We start from the raw sequence: 21699 nt of genomic DNA, 5'->3' as shown, positions 1-21699 counted from the left end.
TGTTGTTTCTCTACAAAACCTTTTAGAATGGACAAATTTGTACCACCCTGTGTACGATAATGAAAACTAAATCGAGATTGGTTAAATTCAATATCTTAAATTATTGCACTTGTTTTTACTAGAAACAATTGAACCATCTCACTTTGGTTTCTAATTACTAGATGTTGGTGCCAACACTTCGTATTTTTAAAAGAAACCTGTTGAACTGCTCCTTGTGAGCTCAGTTTGTAAACTGACAAAAATTACACTAAAATAATTACTATTATTGCAGATTTCATTAAATTAAACTGCCAAATGTACCTTCCAGCTGTGATTATTTATTAGTAACAAAATGGATAGGCTTTCCCATTCCACATAGTACAGTTACAGGAACTCTATCCTGTCCACATTTGAATATAAAGAATCTTGACCAGACGAGGGTACTCTAGTGCAGACGTATCATTTTGCTTTTTTCTACACTGAACCTACTGTCCAATTTAAAAAGACCCAAATTGAGCATCGTATAATTCTTAATTCTTAAATGGCTGTTCCATGAAGGTTCATAGTAACAGTAAGGAGCACACGACTACTGATCCAGTATGGACTAAAGCGTCAATTGTTTCTCTATTTTCTGATATGTGGTTTGGTTATATCTTCAGCCACCTTATAATGCAACTGCAAGAAAACCCCCTTCCCTTCCCGTCTGCAAGATTCTGGAAGCTGTTTCAGTGAGGTAATCGGGTACAGTACTTGTATTTTTGTTTGATACACATTGCGTGACAGATCAATACTTCATTTCGTTTAACCATTCAGAGGGAAAGTAACAATGTCCTTCATGTCATTTAGTCAATCACATTGCTTGCTCAAACTGGAGAACCATTAATCATTTAAGTTTTGTATTAATGTTTATTAACAAAATAGGTTACATCTTCAACAAGGGGGTTTTATCTCTGCCCCTTTGGACCCTTTATTTTATTTTAGACCTTTATGTTAGGAATAAAGTATACTCTAATTGGCCAATAAGCTTCTGTGGAGGCCTTGTATATCTCCCGTGGTTGAAATATTGTTGGCTGGTAGGGTGGAGTTAGTTAGTTTAATAGTCTATATTTAGTTTTACCTAGCTCCCAGGTAACTATTTACTGCTAGGTAACAGGAGCATCAGGGTGAAAGAAACACTGCCCATTTGTTTCTGCCGCCTCCGGCAATCGAACCCCAGACCACATGACTACGTATCAAGTGTCCTGTCCCCTCAGCCACCGGCCCCTATTGTACTGTCCTGTCTTGAGTACTGCTCGATACTCGCTTCCCCCTTTAGAGTGGGAGAGATTGCTGAAATAGAGTGAATACAGAAAACATATACGACATACATGGACACCATAAAGCACCTAAATTATTGGGAATCATCTCAAAGCTCTCCAAATGTATTCCCTAGAAAGGAGATGAGATATAAAATAATATACACATGGAACATACTGGAGGGCCAGGTCCCAAATCTACATAGTAAAATAACGTAAGGGAGTGAACGATATGGAAGAAAATGCAGAATAGAACCAGTGAAGAGCAGGGGTGCCATAGGTACAATCAGAAAACACTATAAACATCAGGGGTCCATGGTTCAACATACTCCCAGCAAGTATAAGAAATATTTATAGAACAAATGTGGACATCTTCAAGAGAAAATTAGATAGTTTTCTTTAAGAACTGCCGAACCAACCGGGCTGTGGTGAATATGTGGGCCTGCGGCCCACTCCAAGCGCAGAGCCTGTTGGACCAAGCTCTCACAAGTCAAACCTGGCCTCAGGCCAGGCTTGGGTAGTAGAACTCCCAGAACCCCATCCACATACAATCCAGGTATCTCTACCTGACCACCTATCTTGCCAATGGTTGTTAACTGTGTTATGAATGACTATAATTTGGAATAAGGAATCCCTTTTTGCAAGGTAGAATGAATAGTTTCCTTAATAGCAGCTTCTGTAGGTTCATTACAAGTAACACCAATATCGTTAACCATCTATTTTAGAGATACAGTACAGTAGATGGTTAGCCACTAAGCAACAAATTACGACCATTTAATGTGACCTATTGCTAGAAAAGAAAGTGAGGATTACATGTTAGTCAAACAAGATTAAAATTGTGGGTACTTAATGCAGCCCATCCTCCTATTTAGATAGTACAGTACTTATAGTAATGATGAGGACCACCATACATATACAGTACTGACGTAAAACGCAGTTAGAAGTAGAAATCTGTACCATCGAATTTAGACAAACAGGTTTTTATTTTCTGATGTTGCAAAGAAAACTTAGCCAAACATTGCTAGGCCTAATACATTCTATCTGAGGCCGAATATAGTACATATATGTGCTATACTAAGCCTAGGAATATTTAGGTTTGGTTTTTAGCTTAATTTTTTTAAAGTGAATAGTACCAAATTCTATTAATTGTCCATCACATCTATGTATGATGATGATCCACATAGTTACAAAAGAGTAGTATCTAAACTTGAGAATGGGTTGTTCAATAGAACCTATGCTTTACTGTAAAAACAGCATTGCTCCAATTATGGTCACATTTGGTGTCATGTCATGATTTTCAGGATTTAAAAATTGGCACGAATCATTTTGTCTTTCTGCATTCATATTGGAATGCTTAATCTCTAGACACTTGAACACTCTGTAACCCAGATCATGCTACATAGCCATGCTGGCTTAGTGTTTTCTTTTATTGTGACTCTAAATAAATAACCTGTAACCAAATTTAATCTGCAGCCATCATTTATCCCTGGGACAATTTAAAAATAAGATATTCTCCAGTGCCTTCTTTTCTACCTGTTAATTCACCCTTTGGTATCATACTACCAGTAATCATCACCCTTGTCAAATTTAAATTTTATGCCCTGGATCATTTTATTCTTCCCTATCCCAGTATATTCATAGAAAATGTTAAAAGATCTTGTGGACCCTCCAAAGTGTACATTCACAACCATGCTGCTCCTATTTACAATTTTTGAATGCAAGTGGTACTAAGACCATTTTGAATACATACAAGCCTTCTACAGTTTGAAAACCATATTAAATACCAAATTCCCAAGAATCTTACACAAGTCTCATTGGAAAATAGTAGTGTGATGAAAGTAGATGAAGTGCAAAGTTATTAACAAAAGAAAACACCAAGCCAGGAAGGCTATGTACTGTACCATCATCAGTGTTGCTGGATATTAAAAAGGTGCTAAATATTCCCAAGGATGCCAATACGAGAATAAAAGGACATATGGCAAGTGATATCGAAATATTGGATACACCAAGGAGGCTATCAAAGTCAGAATAACTCCAAGGGATGATGGAAAAGTGAATCGATCGTCTTGTAAATCAGGGCACTCAACAAGGAGATGCATGACATGGTGGGACAATAAGGAGCAGTGGCATTCCATTAAGTTTCTGTGAGTTAAGCATGTGTGATCAATACACAACCAAGTGAGAGCAGTTTCCCACTGACTATTACGGTGGTATAAGGACAGCCAAGGAAAAAGGTTATCTTTAAAAGCGTGGAGTTTGCTACCTATTACAACTGACCAATAACCCTGCCAACAGTCACAGATTGAGAAATGAATGAATGGGTTGAAATCAGAAATGTCGGAAAAGCAGTTGACAAAAAAAAAAAAAAAAAAAATTGCACAAGTCCTGCTGCAAAGATGCTGTCTCCAGGGGTGGGTGACACATAAAGGTTCAGTCAAGAAAGACAATGGAGTGGCCAACACTGTTGGCAGACTTAGGCCCATCTGTGAATAGTGCAATGGAGTAAGTGCAAAGAAAGGTGTTGAGGTAAAAGGCATGTCAACAGTAGAAGTAGTAGTATAAGCCTTCACCCTTGTGGTCAAGCCTTGCAGAATTTTGCAAGTGGTAACAAATCCACAAGGGCCGTGACGAGGGTTTGAACCTACGTCCGAGAGGATCCCAGACGCTGCCTTAATCGACTGGGCCTGCGGGCCGCTCCAAGCAACAGCCTGGTGGACCAAACTCTCACAAGTCGAGCCTGGACTCGGGCCGGGCTTGGGGAGTAGAAGAACTCCCAGAACCCCATCAACCAGGTATCAACCAGGTAACCAGGACTGAGCTACGACATAGTTAAAAGAATTGCAATCGGGAAATCATCCTGATTTCCAGTCGATTAATTCAGCGTTTGGGATCCTCTCGGACATAGGTTCGAACCCTCGTCACGGCTCTTGTGGATTTGTTCATTTGATGCATCACACTATTGTGATTTGTGTAATGAAGTAAGGGCAAAGAGGTAGAACAGCCTATTGATATAGCTCAGGTGCATGGGGGAATTGCATAAAACCCTAATTTGTGTATCGGAGAAACTGCAGGATCCGTTGGTAAATCAATATGATTTCCCGGTTGCAATTCTTTTAACCATGTCATAGCTCAGTCGATTAAGGCAGCTTCTGGGATCCTCTTGGACGTAGGTTTGAACCCTCATCATGGCCCTTGTGGATTTGCTCATTTGATGCATCACGCTATTGTGATTTCTGTGAGTAATTTGCAAGTGGGACCCTCCATGGGAACAAGGTATCAGTCAAAGCACAGCATAATTGAGAGTGAGGATGTTGCAGGAACTGTGTGAGGTGGCAAAGGCAGTAATGACCACAATGATCCTGTTGAGATAGGATGCTGGTTTCAATGTACAAGCTTTGAGTAGGGAATGAATAAAAAGCACCTGAGGCATAACCCAGTATGGTGTAGAACATCAAGATGATGAAGACAAAGGAGAGGCAAAGAGCAAGTCTGAATTTGTATTCAGGTACAGTGAGGTTTTAGATAATAACCTCAACAACAATTGGCCTAACTGCAGCAATTGAGGGAGAATGTATATTAAATTGCTGTCTTGGGATGGGGATTCACAGATAAGAGCATATATGTTGCAGTTTGCTGCAAAGAGGATATCGCCACATACAACCAGATTATACAGCTTTGAGAAATAGTGTATGATATAAACAAGTGAGTATATTGTACAGCACTTTGTTAGTACTGTACCAGTATTTATAAATGGAAACAAAAATGACTTGTCTCCCCCCATATATGGTTTTTACCCCAAGTCATGCCAGACACAGTAAGATCTGGAAGGAATAAATTCAAGCAGATAAACTTTAATAAACAAAAATTTAATCTATAGATCTACAAGTCTGTTTTGTTATAGATTATTTTCTTCCACAGACATCACAATTAATTAGAATTGTAATTTGTTTTTGTAAATGCTCATCAATCACACTTTGTGATTACTGAGTACTTAATAACCAACTCCTATATGGCTTCATTAGTATGTGCAACTCCTGTCCCAACAATTGTACATTACTCTTATATTCTTTGTATGCACATTCTTTTGAATAAAATTTTTATTATTTTAATTATATGTAGAATATATCTCTAATCCCTATGTAGAACAGATAAAAATATATATATGCTGGTTAGCAATGTAAAATCACTTTAATCATTTGTGACCCAGTACTCAATAATCTACTTTTACTATAGTTAGTTGAAAATATCTCTAACTCTGTGTGTAGGAGACAAAAATATACGTACAGTATGCTGGTTAGCTAAAATGTGATGTAAGGGTTATTTTCTTTTAAAATCTGGATTAGTGTGATACTATCAGCTCAGCAATAGACAGTTAAAATCATTGAAAACTGATAATTCAGGACAACGATGAATACAAACTTTAAACCAAGCTATAGGAATATGAATGTATTCAATAAGGCCAAACGGCGACCATATGACATCTGAAAGTTCGAGCAATACAATTATCAAATTGTAGATAATTGCTAGTCCTCTACCCTGGGCTAGCAAGATTTAAATTTTATAATTCTGTGTAGCTTTGGTCATCAGATCACCGAATGGATAAGTTATTGAGAACAACACTAGTCTTCATCAAGAAGTAATAATTACCAGAAGAATGCATTAAGTCAAAATGGCTAGTGGCTACATTGCATTCTAAGAGCAATGAAGTTACAATTTTGCAATTTTAATGTAAAATGTTCTACACTTCAATTCTATCTTCCAGTGTAGAATGGAAGGTCATGTAATTGAAGCGTACAAATGTAGTATGCAAAATATAAATTGGGCATTGAGAATATCTCAGTAGCACACTTAATGAACCTAAATGTAGATTTAGAAAGAATGCAGTAATTAATGTGGCATGAATTGTGGAACACTGTCAATTAAAGTACGTAGTACCATTAAATAAGGTAAATAGCTTCGGTTTCTTTCGTAACACTATCGAAAATCCTTCGCTCTTAAGCAGGTTCAAATTCACCCACTGAAATTCTTATTTCTCTAAAAAAATTTGTTATCTGTTCATCATGTGATGTACTGTAATTTCATCAAATCATATCTCCTTTTTTTTTCTTCTTGTTTTTGTGAATATTTAATATACAGTATTTATAAATGTTATTGAAAATAATGCACTGAAATTGTATACATTTTTTTTTACTATAACATAAGTGGTCTATCAAACATTTTTAATTGTCTTTTCTTTCAATGGATCAATATTTACGAGTTGAAGCCACGTTGTTGCACAAGAGTAGTTAAGTTGGGTACATCAGACATGGGTAAGAGGAATTACTTTTCCATGGACAAGAAGGCAGTGTTATTAGAAAAACATGATTAAGTGGCAGAGGATTATTGGCATTGGTAATGTACTAGTGCTGTTACTGACAAAAAAGTAATCAATTTTGTTTGTAAATTAAATAAAGTGGTGGAAATAGAAATTCACACAAACGATTATAAATCTTCCAGCGAGAAGTAACAAAAACATTTGAGACCTTCTAAACATTAGGATTTGGATGGTGCTGTTTACTGATAATTTAAACAGCACTGTAGCCTGGGGCTGGCTGTTGCTTGTGGGACAGTTACAGTATGTAGCAGAGAGAATGGCATTAACCATAGGCAATGACTTTAGGGTAATGATAATAGTCTAACAGTAAGATATAGCACTGTAACTGTATTTTGCTGCCTCTGGATTATTAAGACCAGCCTTTGCTACAAAAGGATCAGTGAACAAATAACTTTTTTGTGTATAATAATTATTGAAATGGACAAATAATTATATATTATTTGCATGGCTAAATATGCTGAAACCGATTATAGCATTTGCAACCAGAAAAATCCAGAAAAAAGGTATATATAAAAAAAGGCCTTTATTGAATTCATTTCATTTAAATCTGGATTGGATTTGGAATGATCTATGCTGGATTTTTGAGGCAGCACTCTAGTCATAAATGAGCTGGACAGATACACAAGCTTTAGTACTAGAAAAATACTAGTACTAATTGAGTGTAAAGATTTTCACACGTGCCAATAGGCTTAGTAGCGAGTGATTCTTTACTTTTTGGGTCCTTATTCACATCTTTTTTTTAGAAGGGTAATGTGTTAGTTTTAAATTTGCATCAAATTTACTATACTTTTTATCACAAGGAAAATATTTGTTTAAACAAAAAATGTACATGACATTCTTTACTGAAGGAAGTAAGGTAGCATGTTTTCACGCTATAACAACATCCTTTCACACAAAATACGTGATACTCAAAGTTTGTCATGATTTTCCAAAATTAGTTTAGTATTCACTAAAATTAAGTAACTTTACAATCTATATTATTACAGTGAGTGCTAGACTTTAGTGTCTTGGTCAATCACTACAAAATAATTAAGTCAGTATTTACAAGACTGAATACTTCAGACATGATTACTCCCTAGACCTTTTACTACACACACACACAGTATTATATATATACATACTGTATATTATATAATTTGATTGCATCTAGCATTTTGCTCATTTTAATATCTTCAGCTTTTCCCCAATGGAAGAACTGAAGCCTTATTTTTTAAAGAAATACCATATTATTTATGGGACCCCACTGAATTTGTTTGTATTAATTGTTACATATGTTTTGAAAATTGCTTGTCCTCACAAGATTGAATTTCCCTGAATTCTAGTTTTGTCAATGAAGGCTGACAGACCTGGAATAGGGAGCAAATACCATGCCCAGACGAACAGCTTTACACAATAGAGGAAATTAATATATAGCAACTTATTTTACTACTGTTTCTCAAGTTCAGTTTAATAAAACTGAAAATAATTATCTCCATGTTATCAGTTGTTTTGTATGCATTTTGCTTGCTAGTACAGTACACTGTGGTCACATTTACTGAGAACTTTTACTTAGTCCATAAGTATATAATGTCAGCACTATTTTCCAGGACATCCAAAATTGCATTATGGTGGTCCAGCACTTGAGGTAGTATTGTCCTACTGTTAAGTCCCGATACTTTGGACTGTGTATTGTTACGATTCCGAGAACTTTTAAAGTTTACTTCAAACTATTCTTTCAAGGATTTTGGAGATGGGTGATGTTAATGCTGCCACTCTAGCTTTTCTTGTGCTTGCTTTCCGGCTCCTTTATTAGGTGGAGCTATTTTAGCAGAATTTAAGTTTTGTTAATGTCACCAGCATCTAGACTTTAGCTTGTAACACAAAACAAGAAACAACAGACATTGATACAGTACATCTATAAAGTGAATACAAACCAAACTTTACCCAAATAAAGTAAAGGACTGCAAGTAAAATATTCAATGAAAAAAGTTACATTTTTTATTTAATTGTTATCTTAACTATATATTCCAATATTCTAATTACACATTAAAACATTTGGAATCTCCAAAAGTCATACTTTGCAAAAACACGTCCTCTATTCTTACATCTAAAAAATCTTAGCATCACTACATTCAAATTATCAATCCATCATACTGCAATATAAAATATCCTTAAAAAGTTCTAGCCATAAGCTACTCAGCACCAACTTCAACACCACTTTCCGTTTCCATATTTTCATTTTCTGGTTCGCACTCCTCGTTATTTTCATTTGCACTTTGTCCTTCATCCCCTCCATCATTACCACCACTCGCCTCAACCATATCAACCTCTTCAGCTTCCGATTTCTCTTTATCTTCATCCATTTTTTCGGCGCTGCCTTCATCTTCAACCTAATTTTTTTGTTTGTAACAAGAGAAAGAAGTGTAAAATACCAACTACATTTAGGTAAAAGAGTGAATGAACAAAACCATGTCAAACTCAATGAAGCACAACCACAAAATTTTGTTTCAATTAAATTTAAATCATTCAATAATACCAATATAAAGTGGAAGCTCTTAAACAGTGAACTTACTTTCTTTTTCTTGGCTGGAGATGTTTCTGCTTCACCACTTGAATTACGCTTTGCTGGCTCTGTAGCCGTTCTGCAAAAAGAAAAATATATCATTGAATTCCTGCCAGTAATTAAAAAAAACTTATAGTTAGTAAAAATAAACAATAGAATTAATACTTATCAACTTCTACATGAAGAAAATAAATGCAATATTTGCATTTACTTAGTAAAACAATAAAATGTATCAACTTTTATAAAAAGAAAAAATTAACCATGGAATTTACTTAGTAAAACTGTGTTGAGTATTGAGACATAATTACTCGAAGTTCAACCACCGCAAATGCAAAGTTACCAACACAAAATAATAATAAACCTCAAATATTACTCCATACCCAACTTTCATCAGGTGGAGAAAATTATAATAATTTATGACGTTAAATATTACATTCAACCATACCATTATAGTTATTAGTAATGGTAATGTCACTTCTCACAGACATAACAGGATAAAATCCCACACTTGTGTATTTGTGAAATTTATGTAAGAAATTTTCACCAAGTCTTTTGCACTTTTGTTTTTTTGTTTTTGTTTTTTTTACATCTCAACGTCACGTCTAATGAGGCTGCAATCCCGAGTCCAGTCCTCTTATCCTTCTTGACCGCCTGACCATGTCTCCACTATTCCTGACTGGCAATGTACCTGTGGTAATGTCTTCTACGGAAATATGGTCACACGATCTTTCTGTACTCCTGCTATTCTGGGAACTGGAGTTTAGAGGTGTTCATCTGTATGTTATCCCTCGTAACCTTCTCCATACCCCCAAGGAATGCGCTAATGGGACTGCTTCCATTCAGCCATTTACACCGAGATATAATTTTAATTAACTAAATCATTTTCCTAGTAAAGCTTTTGTTACCAGTGAAGTATTCAGAGTATTTATTAGAACCCCTTCCACTACCCTTCTAGTTCTTATATTATTTTTATAGATTATTTCACATTTCTTAAAATCAATATTGTGATCCTTTTCCCAACTATGGTTAGCTATAGCACTGTTACCAGCCATAATTCAACATGCTTCCTTATGTTCTTCAATTATGATCACAAGTTTTTGCCCGGTTTCCCCAACATAGACCATTACAATCTCTACAAGGTAATATAAAATCTCCTGGAGTTCTATCCTTTCCCAAATTGTATTTGGGTAATTGAAAATGATTGTGTTTTGTATCCGCTACGTTATGGGTCGGTTTACTTAAAAGGTTATAAGGTAATTTCAAAACTATATTCTTATCAGGATCCCAAGGGAGTCTCTTAGTTTTTGCGTAAAGAATGCCTTTAGCTTTACTGTGTACTTTTTCAATGAACATGAGGGATAACCTAAATCCAAGACTCTATACAAGTATTTAAGTTCAGTTTCTAGGTAAGACGGGTCACAAGTCCTTAAGTTCTTAGATAAAGACCGGTGAGTACACTTTGCTTAACTGAATTAGAATATGAGAAAAAATGAATATACGAGTTTGTATGTGTCTTTTTACGATAAGTACGGATTGTAAATTGATTGTTGCTTCTACTTGCCATGCAATCCAAAAAGGGGAGTTCTTCATTAAGTTCTTTTTCCATAGTAAACTGCATGGAAAGCTCTAGGCTATTGAGACCATCTAAATACCTATCTAGGTTCTTGAAAGCTTCATCAAATATAGAAAAAACGTCAGCAACACATCTTAACCAGGCTCTGGGACCTTTCCTATCTTTTATTACTGTGTAGTGGTAGAAGGGTAGTGGAAGGGGTTCTAATAAATACTTTGAATACTCTTGCTGGTAACAAAAGCTTTACTAGGAAAATGATTGAGTGAATTAAAATTAGATCTCAATAGATAAATGGATGAATGAAAGCAGCCCAATTAGCCGCATTCCTTGGGGTATGGAGAGGGTTACGAGGAATAGCATCGAAATGAACACCTCTATTAATAACAGTAGTAGTTCCCAGAATAGCAGGATTACAGAAAGGTCACATGACCACATTACCGTAGAAGGCATTACCACAGGTACATCGCCAGTCAGGAACAGAGGTGACCTGGTCAGGCGGTCAAGAAGGATAGCAGCCTCATTAGACGTTGAGATGTAAGTCTCGTCCTAATCACACACTCAGACCTTGACAAAACACTCAGAAGAGTGCGAAAGACTTGGTGTAAATTCCTTACATAAATTTCACAAATACACAAGTGTGGGGTTTTATCCTATTTAGTTATTCTGATTAAACTACAGTACTAAAAATGGGTGGGTGAGGAGTTTGTGTGTATGTAGTTAAAGCATGAGAGCTATGGTCATGATTTTTCGTCTTCCCAGCAATCTGTCATGTAACGCTTTGAAACTACTGACTGCTTTGGCCTCCACTACTTTCTCACTAAACTAGTTTCAACTGTCTACCACTCTGTTTGCAAAATTAAACTTTCTAATACTTTTTTTGGCACCTTTGTTTCCTTAACTTGAATCTGTGACCTCTTGTTCTTTATCATTTTATGTAGACGAACATTGCTGGTGCAAGAACTGAATCCTGTGGTACTCTGCTAGTTACAATCCTCCTGTCAGATACATTGCCTCTGATTACTGCCCTCATCTTTGTCAAGTTAGAAAATTTTTCATCCATATCAGAAGTCTGTTACCCCTCCAGCATATTCCAGTTTCCAAAACCTCTTGTGTGGGACTCTCGTCAAAAGCCCCCTTTTTTTTTTTTTTTTTTTTAGATATACACAGTCAACCCAACCATCTCGTTCCTGTAGAATCTCTGTGGCTCTATCATAAAAACAAAGATTTTACAAAGGATTTTCCTGTTCATTCAAAAAGCATAATGTGTCTTATTATGTCATTACTCTCCATGTGTTCTACCCATTTGGTTTTAAATATTTTTCTAGCATTTTGACTATCACGCTTCTATTATTGTCCCGTATGTTAATACGGGACAATAATTTAGACCCGAGGTGTGTTATTGTGTGTTCACCTATTTGTGTTTGCAGGATTGAGCACTAGCTTTTGGAATGCGCTTTCTATCCCCAGTTGTCAAATGCAATGACTCTCGACCTATTTTCCTTATTATATCTACTTTTAAAAGTATGTTTTTAGCACAGTTTATCAGTTGTAGCACTTACGTTTATATTTGCAGTAATTGTTTCTACAACATGTGGATAAAATAACAAATCATGAGTGTCCCAATGCATCTTTCTACACTTACGTCTTACGATGTGATGTGTCGATATTTGGCTTCTGACCGTTAATTTCCATCTCTGCTATCTTTGCTTCCATTTCTATTGCTTTGGCTTCTGATTCATATGTTAAACAGCACTTCCTGAAATAAAAAGAAAGGTGAATAAAGATATATCATCTTTCTGATATATGAACAATAGAAAGCACTGTACAGGTCTCAATGCCTGAACTAATTTAATTTTTTAACCTTTCAAAGCCAGTAGCCTTATTTTCTATCTAAGTTCTGCTTACAAAATATGGCGGCAAATTTATTATAAGAAATTAACCATTGCACTGTGACTATTTTTAATGTTTCTTCTAACACTAAAAAATTAATTTATAAATTTTCCTTCTTTAAAGTTATTGCATATGGTAGGAATAGGAATAACATTTTCCTTTGCTATAGTATTGGTCTGGCACATTCACAAATTCATTTTTCATAAAAACATCCTGAAGCTAATAGCCGAATGCAACTTTGTGTGTTGGTAACAATACTGCAATAGAAAATTAATCTGTGGAATTATTCAGAATTGACAAGATAAATTTTTAGATATAATATTGTAAACCTTTTCATTTTATATTAAGGAATTCTAATGCTGTACTGTACTGCATTCATAAAAACAATTACCGTATGAAAAATGTACCAAGAAATTACTTTACTTTTCTTCTTGCATACTTAAAAGATTTAAGTATGTGCGTTTGTTCAGGTCTACATGAGCATATTTATCTATAATTGAGAATTATTTATCCTACATGCATGTTCAACATATTTTTAACACTGAGGCATTTTAAATGCCTGGAGAAAATTATACATGGTAAATTTCCTGAAGTGTTGGGCATGTCCAGAGACAATGAGGTACCCTGGATACAAGAGATATTTACAGAATGTGTATGAATGTGGTTTTTAAAGACCAAGCAGAAGAAAGTGATAATTATTAATTATATTATTATTATAATGATTGTTATAATAATAGTTGTATTTAATAATTATCGCTCTTCCTTCTGCTTCGTCTTGAAGGAAGTCGGCCTCGGGCAAAAGAGGACTGTGACGATCTCTGTCTAGAACCCGTAGGTGCAGGACAGAGACGTCCACCTCCTGGGATTTGTGTGGCCCAGGCTTTGCTTCAGGCGGCTGGGGTCATCCTTGCCCTTGATGGGGTGGTTCTTCTCCGGCCCTGACCACGGTGGTCTCCGAGTCTGGAGTCCACATGCCTTCTTTCACCAACTTCGAGGTCAACTCTGGAACTCACAGTTCCAGCGACAGCACTGGAACCAATCGTATTGGCGTTTGCCTTTCCATTGGAGACTTTTGGCACTGTGGAGAAGGGGGGGGGGGGGGGGGACCTGCTGCTTGGGTAACAGCTTCTCCGTATCAACCTACCCTGGCTTTGTGCTCTGGAGAGGCCACTCCAGACCGACAACCAGAGCACAACTCCATAGTCTCCTGAGACTGATGGATGCTTACTACTACTATGCACGTGGTTGATTTAAAATGCACATGAATGGGCCTAAATTTTCCTATCTGCATGCAGACTTGTCATTGTCGAATGCATATGCATTATGCACTCTTATAGTGAAATTGCTAGAGATACAACTGAAAGCTTATATAATCCTTTCAAACTTGATAAATGATGCCAGCCAGTTCTTACCATCCAAAGTGCATTGTTGTTGCAGTCTTTCCAAATGCCATTAAATCAGCAACACCCTTTTCAGTGATGGCACCGGGGAAATTCAGGTAAATAACGCAATTGTCCTTTTGAGGTTCCTAGAAAAATTATACAATATTTAATAAAGTTGCAGTCAACCAAATTAACCAAACTCTAAAAAAGATAAGTATATTATTCAAATGGCAATACAGTATCACTAACATTAATTTGTTAAAGGCTTTAAACTATATCTGGTAATTACAGATGACAATTACAAGGTATTCTTTCTACTTACAAACACAATTATGAATATTCTTAAAACAAATGTGCCTCCCACCTCTGGCCTCTGTATGGCATCAACTTCAACTTTCTACTCATCTAGTTCCATACTCCTACTACAGTATAGTCTTATCCCAAGGAGCACTTTCATATGTACTTTGTTCAGCTGTGTGTTAATTCTGTCCGTGTCCTCTCAATTTGTTTCCTTTTTTAAATATTTAATTTTAAAAACTACATATTTCCTTTTTTTCCACTCTGCCAATTTCTTTAACTGTTATTATACCTCCTCATTTAGCTCCCTCTATTTTTCCTCAAAATACTATCCCACACAATTCATGTTGCAAATTTCTGAATCTTTTAAAGTTTTCTTACAAGCATCAGAAGGCTGGAATTAAGGACTAGCTTCATATGTAGCAAAAACAAATGTGGGAGCTATATGAATATTAGTTATTTACTATCCCAGGTAAATTTAATGGAAGGCTGTAAATTGGGAGAGTAAGGTGAAGCAAAATTTCTAAACCCACTCATACTCAGGGGAGGTATGAGTGATTTTAGGAATGTAGAGGACTGTACAGATAAGATTTTTACTGCGAGTGGTTGTTGTTGAATGTTGAAAAACCTATGAAAATGCATAAATGAATTTACTGTGAAGCACTGTGGAGATTTTGAGTATCAAGAGTAAAAAGTTTATTAACAATAAAATTGTGTACAAGAATGATCACAAGGTAGAGGAAGACCACCCATATCTTGGAAGAGTAGGACAATTTATTTACGGGGATGAAAAGAGGTTAAGAGAACTTGAAAGAATTAAAGGTTTGTGTGGTGACAAGAATCACGGAGAAACTTCTACTATGGCCACTGCCTACAGGACAGCTGTGGTAAGGCACTGAGACTATACACAGAATAAGAAAACAAAAATTGTTTAAGACTTACTGCTTGCACTGATCCATCTTGATAACCATAGCCTTGTACCCAAGATGCAACTCCTGGATATCCACCACGGGCGCCCCTAACCATAGCTCTTCCTCCCCTTGTGCTGCCTCTCCCTCTTGAGATAGCTCCACTTCCCCTAATAACACGTGCTCTCCTTATAAACCCTCTTCCCCTGGAAAAGTCGTTTGTGTACTCCATCATACTACCTCGGCCACTTGAATACGCACCTCTGCCTCCCCTGGCAATTCCTCTAGTTCCATCGAAAGTACCTCTCACTCCCCTGAAAGTACTTCTGCCTCTTTCATAACTCACCCTACCTCTTCTTATTCCCCCTCGAGCCGGATCAAATTCGCCGCCTCCATCGAAGCCTCCCCTCCCTCCCCTTACGTTGACTCTTCCGCCTCGAGCCCGAACTCCTCTTACTGCACCACGTGTCCCATCAAAAGTAGTTTTTCCACCCCTGTTACTTTCAAAACCGCCACCTCGGCCTCCACTGTAATTTGTTCCTCTGCTTGCAGTATACCGGCTACCTCTAGGTCTTCCAGTAATGTAACCAGTACCTCTGCCTCCACTATAGCCACTATCTCTCTCTGCCTCATAATTACCATAGCCTCCACCCCTCTCCTCCATATAGCCAGCATAATTGCTTCTATCCTCATATCCAGCATAACCACTTCCTCGATTGTCACTGTAGCTTGCATATCCACTCCTTGTATCTTCATAGCCAGTGTATGCAGGTGCTCGTTCAGTACTATATCCAGTATAACTAGGTTCTCTCACATCATAGCCACTGTAGCTGTAGTCTGCATCTCTCGGCTCAGCATAACCTCCATAACTGCTACTCTGATCTTCAACATAGTTACTGTAATTACTTCCTCCAGCATAACCACCACCTCTGCTTCCAGGATAACCACCTCCCCTTCCTCCACTGTACCCACCACTGGATCCTACTTCATAACCACTATCCATTGCTTCACTATACCCACCACTTCCTCCTCCAGTATAGCTGCTGCCTCTGCTTGCACTGTAACTACTGCCTCGGCCAGTACTATAACTGCTCCCTCGGACTGTATTATAGCTACTGCCTCTTGCCCCAGTTCCCCTTCCTCCTCTATATCCACTTCCCCTTCCACTATCATAAGAGCCCCTTCCTCCTTTAAAACCCCCCCTTTCTTCATAGCCTCCACCTCGCCCACCTCTGAAGCCTCCCCTACTTCTAAAACTCCTACCCCTGGGCATCATTCCATTGGATCTATCCATCTTTGGGGTTTAACTGATCTGCGTTTATCTTCCTCTTGTATGTCAGTATATATTCTGGAATTTCACTCACAAATGGTTGTGAATATTGAGCTACTACTCTTGGTTTCTTGACAGGCTTGGGAGCATGATATAGAATCTGAAAAAAAAAGTTATTTAAAAAAAATAAACAAAAGTTATAATGTTAAAAATCTAAGATCAAGTATAACAAATATTCTATCTTTACATGTTAGTTATGTCAATTCTGGCTAGACAATGCAATACATTACAAAATACTGTAATTACATTACACACACTAACATACAGTAACTGTTGTTTTTTTTCATAATACTGTACATGTAACATTCTAGAATATATGTATTATACAGTATCTGTATATATATATATATATATATATATATATATATATATATATATATATATATATATATATATATATATATATATATATATATATATATATATATATATATATATATATTTATTATTTTGGTAACCATCATATAGTGGATAACATTTCATTTACTTGGACACTGCAGACCACACAAGGAACTGATAAAATAAGCCAGACACCCCCACCATGGCACCATCAAAGGGGTAAACCACAACAAGGCCAATGTAAACCAGGAGCGGAACCATCTGTCCGCGATACATAGTTGTAATGTTGAGCATAAGAGGAACTCGCAGTCAGAATCAGACTCACTAAGAACTTACCTTGACCAACAGAAGGTGAGGCCCCAACCCAATTAGACAACCAATAACAAGTCGGCCCAAAACCTCAGAAATATAGCAGCTGGTTAATAGGCCAACAGGAAAAGACCACAGCCTACAAAATCTGGGAGATGCCTCCCCAGGAAAGAGAAGTAGAAAGGGGAGGTGGGCAAAAGGGTAAGAGATCAAGCTGAATCTGAAGACCAAGCCAACACAGCTTCTATTGACACCACAAAGTGAACCAAGTAAAATGCCACAAATGCCTCCTGAAGGAATAGTGAGCAGCCTTACTACAGGCCCCAAGGCCTCCACACCTGGGGCAAAGCAAAGCAAAGCCACATCCTGATGGAGGTGCCCAGAGAACCCCCTCTACATGAACCCAAATATGCACGACCAAAAGGTTGCATACTGGAGAACATTGTGAAGCACTTTCAAATCACATACAGCGTACAGAAAAAAACAATGCAGGCAAAGTTCAGGCTGCAAAATAAGTCCTCAAGGTCCTAATAAGAAAGCCAAGATGGCAGCCTAAATGTGACAGGGCTGACCAGTGGGAGCCATCCTCGTAAACCAGAGACCAGCATTTATCAGGCATTTACATCTTTACTTAATTAATTAATAAGAAACCTGTGCATCTTTTCATGATCATGGCAGCTCAGTCTGTATTTATTACACCATTTATGAGATTTGAAATGCTGCAAGGTTGTTCTTGACCCAAGGTTATTATTATTAGACAACCTTGTTGCACTTCAAAGTGCACAAGCTGTTTAATAAATGCAAACTAAGCTATTATGATTGAGGAAAGATGTTCAGATTTTGTAAGTAGATACTAAGTGCTTATGAATCCTGACCCAGAACAGTTCCAGCCAAGGCAGAATCCAGGAAAAGAGCAACCGAAACGTTTGCCAGTTGACCAGAATGCTAAAGCAACCCAACTGGGAAAGAACCAGATCCCTGGACAGCAGACACACCAAAAAACTGCAGGCTCACAACACCTGCAGTTGTTCCACCTGATGTACCTGGTAAGATGGTGGTCACCCATCTTATCTTATCCCTTCCATCATGGCATAAGGAATGGCCCCATTGACAATCAACTGATCCAAGATAAAGGAAGACTCCAGAGTATCTCACTTGGGTATAGGAAAGAAGTGTGACACCATCATTCAACAAACTTGACACCAACCAGTGACAACCAATCACATCAACAGGGTGAGAGATCTGACCCACTGCAGACCAAGGACATTAGAAGGTGCTCATGATGTTTCCTCACTACACTGCCACCACCGGTCAAACCACAAAAGAGCTAGTGGAATAAACCAAGCCAAACCTGGCCAAGTGCTTAATTTGCCTGCCTAGTAGAGCCACTATATGTGCAGGCAGAATTGCAAGCACCTAGGTTACACACACACACACTAGAACTCCTACTCTGTCCAGGAGCCCAAGGAACATGGACACCAGTCTGGGCCAATCCAGAGCCGGACTTGTTGGACTCATCTAAGTGTCATCTTACACTTAGCGTAAAGCAGAAGATTGGGCCTCCAATCATGTTCTGTAATTTTTTTTTTGTATTTCTGATGCTGGCCGAGTCCCTTGGTGACTTTGGATACCACCTGGTGGCACTCAGAAAGATCACAGTTACGGTGCCGAGTGTTTACACCAAGGCAATGATTGTTTACTTACCTTCAAGTGCTCAATTTTCTTCAAGCAGTTGTTTAGTTGTGTCTATGCTCTCTGGTAGTTACTAACTTTAGATACAGTGTAACGTTTCCTTCTAAATACAGTACTAACTTTGGATACCAAATAATGTTATAAATTGTACAGTATTAAGATACTTGTAAACAAACAACATTATTTTTCATCTATACAACTCCTCTGAACATCATTATAAGTTTCATTTACCCTCTTGGCACTTATATTTGTCAATTTAGCATACTAAATCTACCCAAAGCTTACCACATGATCTGGTGCTTTCTATGATAATTCCTGGTCAACAAGGAGAATCAGTTTCATTGCTGGAAGCCATGCAGAAAGGCTGAAAATTGGTACATTACTTTATGCACACCAGATAAAGCTGTAAAAATACAAAAATTGGAGTTGGTTTACATGACAGTATATATACCTCCTACTTAGGTATGGTAGCCTTGTATTATTGAGCTGAAACCTACGTTCATAAGTGACATTAATCACTCCTTTTGCAGCAAAGAAAGCTAAATGCTAATAAGAAACAGCATATTCTGCATTCCACTGGTATGGTATGACTTACAGTATAATAATTCAAAAGCTATCAAAATCATAATGAATCATACCCTAACTACAACCACTAATGAAAAGTTTAAGTTTACACCCATATTCCTCTAACATTTATCATGTTTGTTTATTCTCATACTGTACTTCCTATTATCACCCTACACTTAATTTCATTTTCATCAGTGTATCATCGCCCATTCATTTAACAAGGCCAAACATCTTGGTGTATTATGTGCAACCTTGCAATTTACAGGTTTTTCATACTATATCTTGCAATGACATTTCCATCCATGCTCCTCAAGCTGCGCATTTCTACTGCTCTAATTCTTGAGTTGTCACGTTCATGCCACGTCAATGCCTCATCCATATACGGTGGATTTGTGAAACAGTGGACTCCCTCTTAAAACTGGACCAAATCTGCCCATCATATTACCTTCCAAAATTTGTATTTCTGAAGAAAAAAATCCAGCTTATGGAGGACTATGAAATCTGGATTATAGGTTATCACCCATAATCCATAAATTCCATCATCTCACTTTCCTAATTTCCCCCCACATATTTTCCCATTTTAATTGTAAATGTTATGGCTATTATCTTGTGCCATGAATATATTAGCTGGCAGTATTCACAAGCAATTGTGGAAACATTAAAAGATGAATTAACCTTTACTGGTACATTAGCTCAGTATATATACTTAAGAACAACACAATTTTTGTTAAGTTTATCAAGGCTTTTCCAAGGCCAAGGGCAAAAGCCTGTACAGTCACCCTTCCAGGTACTGACCAGACAACACAAATCATTACACAAAATTAATCTTATTTTGTAACACTAAAATGGCACTCCAATGATTAATTTTATTGTAATTACTTGCCAGACACCCCAAGATTTGGGAATTTCCCTGGCAGCCCCAGGGTCTGGCAAGGCACTACAGTGCCAAATGTTCAGTTGCTCCCTCTCAGCCACCCTTGAAGGCATGGGGGGCCTGGGCACTGGGCGTGTAAAAACAATGGTGGGTTAGGCTGCCTGGCTGTCTCGTGTTCTACCATAACATGCTCTAAAATAACACCACAGAACTACAATCTTAAATTACCACCTCAACCACTTATTAAGGAACCAGCGCTACCATTCAGTATCCAAGCGGAAGGAAAATTAGTAAAAAAAAAGCTCATAAGACTTAAATTACTAATGCCACATTTGTACCAGCCCAATTCTATGCCGCAAATTTTATCTTTCAAAAGCCTGGAATTACCCACCTAATAACAGGATACGCCACTAACTGGGCCCTAGGGCAAAAGTAGCTGCTCCGCTCTCACACACATGTACCAGTTACGTGTCGGGATGCGTAGAGTGAGAATAATCCTGACATTTAAGAGCGATGGGTGGTGTAGGAGCCGCTGGACGGTAAGGCTGAGCGTCCATTGCCTGCCATCCCTCGCGCCTCCCGTTCCTTTACCCAGAATCCTCCTTCTAACATCATTATAATTTCCTGGATTTTTACTTTCATTAACGTTCATATTTAATTAGAATCCGTAGAATAATACTGTTTTTATATTAAAGTTGTTTAAATTCGCCCATAGGGGTGTTATATTTAAATAATTTACTAACTAATTCAAAGTGGGTGACGCGTTCGGCTGCATCTCACGAACGCAGCGTCTCTCGTAAACAGCAGGATATTTTCCCTTTTTTATGGCCTAGATATACGCCCAGTTGTGCTGCCGACACATTAATATACCATAACACGCTTAAAGTTATAACCTAAAGGAAAACGGCCTAATTCGTGGCTATATGAAAGGAATATTTCGTCTCATGGAGTCCAAGAGATGAGGCGTAATTGATGCTTCTTCAAAGCCTTGGCGTAACGGCGTACATTGACATGTACATATATTACTTCCAAAGCTTTATTTTACTACTTTTTACCAAATAAACGTGCCGACATTAAAATTTACTCAATATATTGGTAAAAATAATACAATTTTTCGTATTATTGTCTTTGAATGTGTTGCCGGCTACGCCTAAACTATAAAGGAATGCTCCAAGAGGCATTTAACAATGACGTCATAGCTCCCATCATGCAGCAGCTGCCGCCATAACTCAAATTATCTTACGCACTGTGATAACCCTCCTGTATATTCTTAATGCATGCTCCGAGGGAATACCGTATTGGGAATGCAATACCTAAATCGACATTTGGAGGTCTTATTATAGCATTT

General features: G+C 37.4%; 1 protein-coding gene across 4 annotated transcripts; it reads right to left on the bottom strand.

Moving 5' to 3' along the window:
- Window positions 1-8607: 8607 nt before the first annotated feature.
- On the bottom strand, window positions 8608-20945 carry LOC123772415 (uncharacterized). Of its 4 annotated transcripts, none has more exons than XM_045765543.2 (7): window positions 20743-20930; window positions 19196-19274; window positions 15275-16670; window positions 14066-14181; window positions 12406-12519; window positions 9200-9269; window positions 8608-9017 (listed from the first exon to the last, which is right to left on the bottom strand). In XM_045765543.2, the coding sequence occupies exons 3-7, from the start codon at window positions 16532-16534 to the stop codon at window positions 8820-8822; spliced, it is 1758 nt and encodes a 585-aa protein (XP_045621499.2). In that variant the 5' UTR covers window positions 16535-16670; window positions 19196-19274; window positions 20743-20930; the 3' UTR covers window positions 8608-8819. The 4 variants fall into 4 exon arrangements, with proteins under 4 accessions (XP_045621499.2, XP_045621501.2, XP_045621502.2 ...); XM_045765545.2 differs by having other exon boundaries at window positions 20813-20930; XM_045765546.2 differs by lacking the exon at window positions 19196-19274 and having other exon boundaries at window positions 20813-20945.
- Window positions 20946-21699: the final 754 nt, after the last annotated feature.

The sequence above is a fragment of the Procambarus clarkii genome, chromosome 17 (assembly GCF_040958095.1).
Source record: "Procambarus clarkii isolate CNS0578487 chromosome 17, FALCON_Pclarkii_2.0, whole genome shotgun sequence".
Classification (NCBI taxonomy): Eukaryota; Metazoa; Arthropoda; class Malacostraca; order Decapoda; family Cambaridae; genus Procambarus; species Procambarus clarkii.
This window is presented reverse-complemented; position numbering and strand designations above follow the sequence as displayed.